General features: G+C 35.4%; 1 protein-coding gene across 2 annotated transcripts in view; it reads left to right on the top strand.

Moving 5' to 3' along the window:
• Positions 1–12,131, top strand: part of PARG (poly(ADP-ribose) glycohydrolase) — a 61,773-nt gene that overhangs the window by 29,986 nt on the left and 19,656 nt on the right. For both annotated transcript variants that reach the window (XM_063163939.1, XM_063163938.1), the window contains exon 10: positions 9,783–9,862. In XM_063163939.1, the coding sequence (XP_063020009.1) occupies positions 9,783–9,862 (80 nt within the window). The remainder of the gene's footprint in view (positions 1–9,782; positions 9,863–12,131) is intronic.

The following is a 12,131-nucleotide window of genomic DNA, read 5'->3' as shown; positions in this document are numbered from 1 at the left end:
TCCATACTGTGTATTTCAGAGAGACCAGGGTCACTGTCTGGGTGGTTGTCCCAAGAGTGCAGTGGGTTACAGAAGCGTGGGTGGACATTATCATGCCATACAATTCAATGTATTTTTCTACCGGTAGTTCCTAAGAACAAATCAATGAAAAGTACCATTGGTGCATTAAAAATACTTAAAAATGATGTTCAGAGCATTGAAAGAGGAGAGTGAAAGGTCTGGAAGGAGTTCTCTTTGACTGCACACTTCTGGCTGTATTTTGTGGTATTTTTAAAGGACTTTAAGCTGCTGGTTTTTGTTGCGATTTAAGCATTTTATAAAGCAAGCAGTTAAATTTTTCAAGTTGGGTAATTTCTTACCAACTATAGAATAAAGTGCTGTTAAATAACCAGAGTAAATTCATATGCTCCTCTATGAAAATTGCAGAGCAATGTAAGGTGATAGTATTAGAATGCACTACTTGTGGTTGACTCAGGACATAATATTGCAAACTACTTCTAAATAAAAAACCCTGATAAATTATTAGGTAAATATTTTCTTGCTGTGGACTCAAAGAATGACCAGTACAAAGTATCAAGCATTCAGAATTTTCTGCTCTGTTCCAGTCAGTCCAGCATTGTTTTCTGACTTGGCTGCCTGGTGCTATCATGGTAAGGTCCCACAAAGTTATTTAGGAGGGGAATAGAGCAAACAACCTTCAGGCTTTCCTTTTGCACTATGCATGAGGCAATGCCCAGCTTCAAGTCACATAGGGGAGAAAACCATTTTTATTTGTGCAAGAACAACAATATTGTTGCCAAACTGGAGAAAGAAGGGAAGCCAATGTCCTCTGGTTATTGAGGATTAAAAGTGTCTCTTCCTCAGTGTTTGCCAATTTGTGCATTTGTTAGATAAGTACAGTTTCTTTTCCATTCCCTTTTTTTATTTAACCATTTGTTGCACCAAATCCACACTCCTACACCCCCAGTATTTTGAATTTGATAATAAGCAGATTAGTGAAATAAAATACAAAGTGTGGCAGGCAGTGGATACAATTTGAGAAAATGTGTTGGTGAGAGTGGGAGACTGGTAGGCTAAAAGCAAAAGGAAGAATTCTGGAGAGAGTACTACAAGATGTACTACAAGTTTTCTGCTACTGCATATAACCTGACTTAGTTAAAATCTAAAATGAGAGAGGAGAAGGAGGATACATAGTATCTTATGGGCTTTTTCCTTCCTGTCAACCCTGTATTTTCCTGCCCTGCAAAGTTATTCTTCAGTAGCAAGGACAGAGTGAGCAGTCATGTTTTCAGTTATTGTTTCAGACTTGTAAAGATGACAGGATTTGGTTCACTGCAGTGTGTGTTTTCAGCTTCTTAAAAAAAGCATTTTGGGAAGCTGGATATACTGAAAAGGCAGTAGGCAATGACTGAAGTTAAATATTTGGGACTTTTTTTCCTGCTTATAAAAATGTTTTGATGTAAAGGCTTTGGAGGCTGCTGCTCTGCTCTGTCTGCTTAGGGATGGGCATAACAGATTGTTCACACATCAACCTTTTGTCCCCACAGTATTATGGTCTGTTGCTTTTTTCAGACTTAGTTCTTTCCTCAGCATAATTCATTTGCTACGTGACTGTGAGTGAATGACTTTGTTCTTAAGGTATCAGAAATAATCTGCTGTTGTTCCCTAACAAAGCCAAACTACTGAGTGCATGGATGCTAGCATTTGAGGGGCTTTTCTTTAGAAAAGGTGATGTTCCTCCATTCCTTTATCCATGACCTGTCTACATTCATAGAAAAGGCTCCCACTCCTCCCCTCAAATCTCTGAGACTGAAAAATGGAAATTTGCCACTTCTAAGCTAGAAACATAATTGTGTACATTTTCTTGTGGTTTTTGTTTTACACCACAGTCTTTTGTCAGGTCACTTTATGCAGACTTAAATATTAGTATCTTTTTATACACTATAAAATAGTTATGATTTTTACATTTAAATGCTGATATGTTCCATTGTTCCTCCCAGTCTTCTCCCTGCTTTAGGTTTTTATGTGCTGTTAACTATGATAATGTAAGTTCTACCCCTACTCCTCCCAAGGTACAAATCTGTTTGACAAAACAAGACAGTCACTGCAAGATAGTTTAAAATGTAAGGCTCATAGAGACATGAGTGTAGCTGATTGGGAGGAAGGCTGTTGTATGTGTTAGCATTAACACACATCATCCATGCTTTACTTCTCTCCTGCTGTTAGTCTTGCCTAATGAGAGGAGAATCAATGTGGCCATTCCTCTTTTGACACAGAAGCACTTGGTTTAATGATGTGTGTTGACACTGACTGTCCATTGTGATTCCTTATCTTGCTACAGACTGAAAGTCACCTGTGTATAATTAAATACTCAGTAATTTAATTGAATTCTTCCCTTTTTTGGTTGGCAGGGATGAGCCTGTTATTAATCTTAAGTCATTCATAAGATAATTCATTTCAAATGTAGTTGATAAAAAGGAAATAATAGTTTAAGAGCTTTAATATTTATGAATTTGAGTAGGTAGAATGGCATCCATTCAGTGGCCAAACATTAGATCTTACTAAATAGCATAAAATATTGCTTCTGTTCAAAATATCAAGCTAAATTCAGACTGTTCAATTTTTCTTTTTAAAAACACTACTATAATACATGTGATGGCATTAGATTGGGCAGTTTTATTCCAAAATAACCCATCACAAAAGAAAGAAAGAATTGAATTGGCCATTTTATTTACCTTATTGATGTGTTTTTCTTGGAAGTTGCATTCTGGTTGAATGTAGAGCCTGAATTGCATTGACTGTCTACATTATGATGTTGGTTGCAGAGTTTAAAATAGTTGATTGTGGTGATGGTTCTAATTACTATAGACACTATAGAATTTGGTAATTTAGGAAACTGTCTAGTTTGGTTATATGGGAAAGCAAAATGTGAGGAAAAATGTCTGCAATATTGAATCAGTGTTCTGGAAATGACACAGGTTTGCCAAGGACCTGCTTTGCTCCTGCTGTGTCTTTGACCTGCTACAGATCTGTTTTAGCTGTTGTGTCAAGTGAGAAGAACTCTTCATTTTCTTTGTTCAAAAACTCTGTGGTTAAAGTGAAGATGCAATATTGGGCTTGAATTCATAACTGAGGGCAGGAAAGTCTAACAGCATGAGCCTGGTAGATCTTCTGGCACATATATTAGTGCATGCTCTGGTCTGAAACCACCAGTATTCCACTGGGACTGAATTTCTTCATCTTTATCAAACAAACCTTTAAAGTAATTTCAAGTGATTGGAAATGAGGAGAAAAACACACTAGTTAAGATATATTTCTTTTATGGAATGTATAATATATGAAAGGAAATGGGAAACTGTATGGTACATTTATGCAGGAGAATTGAAATCTAATTTACCAGTAATGCAATTATCTCTCCATAAACAACATCAATTTCATAACACTAATGAATATTCTCTTGGGCATAGATTATCTAATGACTTTGAGAGAGCTTGTTTTGGACTGAGATGTATTGCTCCTCTGATAAGGGGTTCTAGGTTTTCTGAGTTAAAGGACACTGATCCTACAAAATTCATTCTGTTATGCCTACTTTGGGCATGGGAACTGATTAGCCTTGGGTGGATTACTTTAGGTTGAGTATAATTTTCTGTAAAAAAATTTAAATCCACATTTCTATTTGGTAAACATGGAAACACTCTTTAAATAGTCAACTTCAAAAGGAGACTATTTTTATGAATCTGGCATAATTGCTTTGCTATAGTGATTAAAACAGTACTGAATCTGAAGGTTTTTTAGCTTAGTAAATATAGTCATGTAGTCCAGAACTTAGTTGTACCATGCTGTTGGTTGTCCCTTGTTTTAGATTCCCCAGGGTAAAACATTTCACCCCACTGTTCTCTGAGGTTGAGTCCTTGCAGTTAGCATCTTATCATTTAATCAGGGTCAGATATCAACTTGATGCATTTTAAGACTCATAAATCACCAAAACCTTTTGTTAAAACAGATTTACAATGCACCAAGTTGCTTGCCACAATAAACAGAACAACAAAATGAAAAGCACAGAGAAGAGATGTGTGAGTATATGTGAGTGTCTGAGATGAAAGATAGTTTTTTGTATTTAGATTTCCCAACAAAATTACATTGCTCCATTTTTTTTTTGTTTACACACATCTTAAAAGTCATTATTTATCTACAGATCAAATTTAATTCAACATAAGGTTATTGAATAGTGCAATGTTCTTAAATAACTTCTCAGATGATGACAGTTTGTACCTATAACATATCACAGTAAATAAGAAATTGCCCATGAGGTTGAAATATTGAATGTTTTGTTTTTCTCCTGCTTGCTATGAAGGAAATTAGAGAACTCTAGAATGATGTCCTTTATAAGCCCAGAGCAGGAAGGCAGCTTTAATGCAGACAGATAGAATTCATGCTGAGTGGAAGAGGCACACACTGGGCACCAGAAAAGAACTGAGGTTGCTGTACCTGACTTGTGGGAGGTTGTGCTCTGTTTTTCTATCCGGAAATGCAAGATGTGGACAGTGGCATTTCCTTTTGTTTTGTCAGAGGGATGGGCAGTTTGCCTGCCTTTCATCTCTCTGGAAGGAATTTCTTATTTGGATTATTCTGCTTTTGATTCCCATTAAGTCCAAATTGCATAAAATAAAGCTGTAATATACTGAATTGTTTTCCTTCTAATTATCACTTCAAATATTTTTAGTGACTGCAGGACTTTCTAGTAAGGGTTTATATTTTATATTGGATATAAGAATGTCCCATTTTGAATTTGCTAAGGTTTCTTCATCTTGCATTATCTAACTGATGTTTAGGTATTAGTATTTAAAACTATTTAGGGCTATGGTCTCCAAACATTTTTGATCACACATACTTATCAGTAAAACATTTTTGAGCAATGTATTGTGTTTATACTATATATGTAAAAAAATATATATATTTATACACCCCAATGTATTTGTATTTATTTACTTAAGAGTTACATACATGTGCTATTTTACTAATATATTGCATTATAAAACATGAAAAAAATTAGAAAGGATGAGATAAAGATGAAATAACCACTACTTCAAAATGTTTTTTTATTTAATGAATGGGACAAAAATATATTATTCCTGCAGCCTAGTGGATTGTCTTGCACACCCCCTGGGGTACTTTGGAGACCAGAGTGGGTCTCTGGGGTATTGCTGTTCCCAAAATATTGTGTAGTTTGTTTCCCTTGGGAAGAGAAGCATGAATTATAGCGATGAAACACTTGTTGCAGCTCCATTCTTCATGAAAAGTCCTTGACTGGTCCTATCTCTTATCTTATTCACTGAAGTGAGGCTTTAGAGATTTAAAACTCCATTTTAAAAGGCAGATATATATTTCTGTATGGGGGGAATAATAAATAAATAATAAATAATCAACAAACAGCATTGTCAGAAAACACTTGAAGCAAAGGATATGGGTAATTAATGTAATTTCAGTTATTCCTATATGGTAATCAGGTTTGCTTTCATATATTTAGAGAGTGAGATTGTCTGTCCCATGCAATAGTGTGATAAGCACACATAATTGTAGACACATTCCAAATCTCACATGGTGAGCCCTCTCTCTGTGCACATTAATGCACACAGCTTTGCTTGACCTTTGATACACTAATATCTATAGGCAGTCCTTAATGTGGATGTGACTAAGGTTGCCTTGAGCACAATTGGATCAAAAATGTCAAATCATAATGAGAGAGAATCCTTTTGAAACTGTTTTGATAAGCTGTGTTAGTATTAGAAGTCAAAGCTCAAAAAATACTTCACTCGAAATATGAAACTGGTTTTGAAAAAGAGAATTTTGTATTTCTTGTGTGTTCCTGGAACTACACTTTTTTTTTATTCCAAGAGGTTGGGAATTGAAGGAGAAAGATGGAAGAGATGCTTCTTATGTGCTCCCCAGTGCAACTAATGCAGTCCTAAATGATGAGGCTATTGAACCATTCAACACTATATTAGTTTTTCCTTTGAGGTGCTGTGTATCAACCTGAAATTTCAGTGGTTCCTATTGAGGATGCTCAGCCACTTAATCAGAATAGCCCTCAATCATATGGAGGGCACTAAAGTTTGACAGGAACATACTTCAAGTATGTGATTTCCACCTGATGTATATATACATCAGGTAAGCATAGGCTTGAAATGGAACAACATAGAAAAAATAAGATATTTGGTTTATTCACTTTTCCAAACATTTTGTCATCCAGTGCCTTAGACTAAAACCATTTAGTGATTAGCTGTGTTCTTGAGGTGGAAGGAAACATCTTTCCAGTATTTTAATTTCTGCCTTAACTGTCCATCCTTCCCCCTGCTCAGTCCCTTTACTGGGTGAAATTCATCTATCCATATGACTTCTGTGTAAGTCCTTCTTTGGCTTCTATTTGTAGGAGAACATCAGGTTTTAGTTAAATGTTTTGTAGTTGTTCAGATGGTCTGTTATCTTTAGTGAGATCACACTAAAATATAAGGAAAAACAAAATAAACAAACAACTTAAAGTTCCTTTAAGTCCAGTAGTAAAGATGCTTTTTAGTGGCTATGGGTAGTGGAGGAAACAGTACACATGGTTAATTGTAGGGATCACAAGTACAAAATAGTGTACCCACACTCTGCAAAGAGTACCCATGGAATGCCATGGATTTATGAATGGGAATTATTATTTGAGGTATGATCCATACTGCAAATTTTTGCATACTGTTACAGTGTGTACACCTTTCTGGGTCTTACAGTAGGTTCCAACTTCAATGTAAAGACATGATTATTCTCTTTGAAAAGAAACATTCAAAGGAAGCCCAGCCTGGGTATGGAAATATCATTAGGAAATTATGGAAGTGGGAGATTAAATCACGTGATTGTAATGACTCCTGCTGGAGCCAGTTCTTAGAGTAACATCAGGGCAGCAATTTAATTCCTAGAAATTAAATTTTACAGGTAAATACTGCATTTTAATTTTACCTTATTCAGAAACAGTGTATTTGGGAACTGTTTACTTAAGCAGATTTAAATTCTCCCCAGTAAACTCTATGCAAACCAAGGTCACATTTGTGAAGCTCTTAATGTTCTTAAATAATTTTTCTCTTGTGTTATTTTCAATGCACCCTTTGAAGTTCTTTGCAAGTTTACAGTCTACCTTAAACTTGCAAGGAAGGAGTTGGGAGTAGGTTCTTTGGAGCTTTTGACTCCAGCTTTAGAAGGTGGAAATGTTGGTTGCAAATATGACAATTTTGAATTGACAGTCAAGACTGCAAAAACCAGAATATTGATTGCACTTTTACAGTGCTTCTTTTTCCACCCTAAAATTTTTTGGATAATGCTCATACATGTTTTTGTAATAATTGTTGAAATGTTATGAACTGTTGCCTTGTAGCTTTACTGTATGGTTGCTGGCAGTTCCTAAGTGAAGTAAGCATATTTTTTACTGTATGCTTGCTTCACTTAGCATTCATTCAATATCAGTTCTTACTATTTTTAGTATTTTATTTCTCATATATTGTATTTCTCTTCAGAACAATTAAATGTCTGAATATTTCCTAGGAAAGATTTTTCATTTAGCCACAATGACTTTAACAATCCACAAAGTCATAAACACAAAGTTCACACATCTACTTTCTTATGTTTTCAAATCTCTGGCCTGAATGTATCTCTGGGGAGGTTTTCTGTTTGATTAGCATTGCTACTCCCCTGGAGTGCTGGAGAGCCAGAGATGAATTTGGTGATCAGTCCTGGAGGCTCTCTCAGCTCCTGTAGCTGATAAATTGAAGTTACTGCATGGCAGTGGGAACATCCTGTACAAAGCTTACATATGCAGTTGCCACTAAGATTTTAATTACTTCACCTGAAAGTGGACTTGCAGTGCTTTGTGTTTGATTTACAGTGCACTTCATCTGGATGAGTGCTTTAATTGAAATTAATGGGTTTTGGCCCTAGGTGGTTCTGTCAGGAAATGATGTGGTTTCCACTTAGATTTTTGGGTGGATTTTTAGTAGGAACTGTGTTGCAGCACTTGAAGAATAATGTTATTTAATATCTTAGTGATGCCTTCATATAGCTCTATTCTTTAAAGCATTTGCTTCAAAAAGAAAATTTTCATTATGTTGCCCAATTGATTATTTCAGAAATAAGGTTCAAGGTTAAAATGTTTGTAAATTTGCCTTGTGATGTCCTCATTTAAGTGGGGTAGGACAAGGCCTTTTTTGAATCATGTAAATTTCCCTTGCTTTTCCTGTTGCATTCACAAATATGACTGATTTTAGTGGTCTGACTTACTTCAGCCATAGTTCTGCACCTTTCCTGCCCAGCCTGCTGTTTGTGCTGGATCACATATTGCCTTTTGTGATGAAGAACTCTCTCCTGAGGGTTTGCAATGTAAGCAAGATGTCACTTTGATGTGAAGAGGCATAAAAATTAGTAAAGGCATGATCAGGCTGACATTTAAATTAAGCAATTTAAAGACTTGATATGAATTGAGACTTCCAGATAAGAGCTTGGGGGTAATTTAGGAAACATCTGCACACACATGCACACATTGATTCCTTTTATAAACCCCTTTTTATCTGTGCAAACTCAAGGCCTTGATAGAACTTGCATATAGGCCCATGTTAGAATAGACTGTAAAAGTCTGGAGTTTTCCTTCCTAAAGTCCTGATTCACTGTTCAGAGAATAAAGTGATAATAATAAAATTAACCTCTGTGACTTAATAGAGATTTCAGAATTGATCTCTTCAGCCTGTATACATCATAAGGATTTTTAAATGCTGAAAAAAATCCAGTTCACTTCCTTGCTGAATCTAGTTCAATTCACCTCTCAGCATTCTGGTTTTAAAGGCAGATTGTCATTCCACTACACAGAAACAAATGAATCATGTTGTGTCATTGCTTTACTTAGACTGTTTTTTGTGGGGGAATCTTATATCCTCAGGGCTTTCAGTGGATCAGACATCTTTTAGTAAACTTCCTATTCAGAGGATTTTATTTCTGAAGTCACTGCTGTTCTTCCTTCCAGATAAATTCCATTATGTGTTGCCAATAACAATGCCTTGTCACTCTGCTGGAAGGGAAATTAAGTAATGCATGTTCAAGTTGCTGGAAGACAGATGATGCAGTAAAAGTATTTCAGCTAACCTTAAAAGAATACATTCACTTAATGGCTAAAAAAAGGATCCTTCATTTTAATGCTTAGGTTTTTTACAAATGTCTGTTAGAATGGCTGTCACAGCCCAGTGGATGGAGCCATTTCTGTTGGGGGAAGGTTCTTTTCTTTAGAAATGCTGCTGGTGCAGTGCAGCTCTTGAAAGCAGCACGGTTGCATTAATTCCTCTGAGCAACTCACTGAGCTGAAAGGAGGGGGACATTTGGAGTACCCAACATATGTGTTTTCACCCCTTGGTCACTTAATGACCTGTTAAACATTTCAATTTGCTGCAAATAAAACTAGTAGCTTTCCAAATGTTCCTATTGAAATTGCATTTCTTGGTATTAGAAGATTGGTATAAATGAAAGAGGCATTCACTTGGCGTCTTCATCAGAAATACAGCAAGTCAATAAACTCATTATTTCTAAGATCTTGAATTACAGAGGGGCTGTCTAGAGAGTTCTTTCTACAGTACAGTACTTAAATGCAAAGCTAATAAAATGTGTGCGTACTAATTACAAAAAATCAAATTGCAATTAGTAAGTAGCACTAATTGTTCTGCACTGTGTCCCTGAAATCTAATTGTTTGTTTTTATTTCCTGTTTTTCAGGTTGTTTGAAGGGAGGTCACCAAGAAAGCCTGAGAAACTTAAGACCCTTTTCTGCTATTTTAGAAGAGTCACAGAAAAAAGTATATCCTTTATTCTTTTTTTGAGCTGCAAAGCAGATAGATGATAAATTTAATCCCATTCAATTTAGAAATGGCTACACAGCCATGATGGAAGTATTTAACAAAAGTCAGCTTGAAAGTACACTGATTTTCATACTAATGGCACTTCTTACCATGTGTATTATGCATGCAAGTAAATTGTTTGCCCAGAGCTCATTCTGTTTTATTTTTTCTGATAAATAGATATAAATATATATAGGATGTGTGTGAAATACAGAAATATATTTATATGTGTGTGTGTGTAAAAATGTGTGTGTATATCATTGTGTAGATATATATATATATAATGCCAATAATATATGCAACCACTTCCATCACCACATCAAAGTGAGGATGTAGAGGGAACTTGGCACCATTGCAGCCATTAAAATCACAGGCTTAAAGATTTTGAGTCAAGCTTCACTTTTCCTGCAGAATGCATATTTAGTATTCTGATTATAGTTTGGAGTTCTGAGGGATTTTCCCCTGCTTGTCTTGATATTTCAGGTTTTTCCCTTCTATGATTCCAAAGCAAAGCTGTTTTTAGGTTTGCCCAGTTCAAATAAAACAAATGATAGGAAGATGAGATATCTCCTGCTCTTGGGAAATTTAATGCATTGTCAGATGATCTGTTATTAGCACAGATTTGAACATTTGCATAAGCTTTCACAAACAGATCTATTTTTGTGATAACTACCATAGCTTATATGTTGCCTTTTTGGGGAGAAAGAGATTTTACTGGAAGTAGCACACATCAGATCTGCAGCAATACCCTTACAATGGCCTTTTTTTAAAAGAACTTTTTCTTTACATGTCAGCATTTTACTATTAACTTCATTCTTTCTCAGAAGGGTTTGTTTTAAAAGAAAGACAGATTTAAACTACTAAATAAAAAAGCCTCTTACTTGGTCCAGACCATCTTCATCATTTTAATTCACCACAAAATGAATGCAGCTATATCCTATTTCAGCTGTCAGACTTTAAGCAATATCAATAGAACTAAATCTCTGAGGTAAAAGTAACTTGTGATCTGTGTGTGGGACTGAGAAGAGATACAGTGTACCAGCTTTTTTTTAATACCTGAGTTATAATGGTTTTGTGCAAACCAAATCCGAAATTGATGCAGCTGTCCCTGAGCCCCTGAGAATATGAAATCTGATGGGAACATGCTTTATGAAACTACCATATTAGATTTCCGAACATTATAACTTTAAATAATATTTAATGAGATTCTTGAATGCTCTTCTCTTGAATTAAAAATTCCTATCGTACCTTTAAAATACCCCATTTCTTATTCTTTTTTTTTGTCCCAGGAATTAGTAAGGCTGAAGTAACTTAGCTCTATAAGTTACTGTAATAATTTTGTAGCTCTTTTTATTGTAAATAATAATAGAGTTCTCTGTAAAAGAATGCTGGAAACTGTAGACTTTGTGCTCAAAAGGTGAATGCTTGATTTGCAGAATACCACAAATGATATCAGAATTCCCTTGTGAAAGAGCACTTGATTGTTGTGCTTGAAAGCTATGCACTTTTTTCAGAGAAAATAACCTTTTTTTTAACCTAAATTTTAAAGTAAAGCATAGGACTACTTAAGGCTTTTTTAGAAGGATGCATTTATGCTTTACATAGTATTCTCAATGTTTTCATAAATCAAAGTAGATTTACTGTAGCAGAGAAACAAGTCTTAATTAAAGATTTTATTGAGATGATATCACCTAATAAACGGTTGATATTTTCTTTCTGTTGCAAAACTGAACTTCTTTTGAGTGAAATAAGGAGAAAAGATGATACTGCATCCTTCCTGCAAATAAGCAACAGCTCCTCCTTTTCCCTCAAGGGCAGGAGTCTTTTCTCAGTTGGAATACAGTGAATTTCACTTGCATCTTGGCAGGGTTAAAAACTGCCTGATTTGGAATCTGCTAACACTGCATGCATATTGACATAGTTGGACTTTCTTGGAAATATGAGCTGCTGCTTCCTCCCTCCATAGCTTGAATACTCTCTAGCACTGAACAGTGTTGATTTTAAAGATTCACAATCTCCTTTTCTCTAACGCAGCACATTTCACTTCAACTACTGGGTCTTTCTAGTAGTGTTGAGTGTTGTTAAAGTGAAAATCACTTAAGAAATAGTTTTTCCTAGATCTGGAAAAACTAAAATACTCAAACTGCAAAGTGGGAAGAGAATATTTTGGTCTTCATGTTACTTGTCTTCAGTTAGAGCGTGGGCTGTCAGGGGAAAAATCAGAGTC

Source organism: Melospiza melodia, chromosome 9 (genome assembly GCF_035770615.1).
Source record: "Melospiza melodia melodia isolate bMelMel2 chromosome 9, bMelMel2.pri, whole genome shotgun sequence".
In the NCBI taxonomy this organism is placed as follows: domain Eukaryota; kingdom Metazoa; phylum Chordata; class Aves; order Passeriformes; family Passerellidae; genus Melospiza; species Melospiza melodia.
This window is presented reverse-complemented; position numbering and strand designations above follow the sequence as displayed.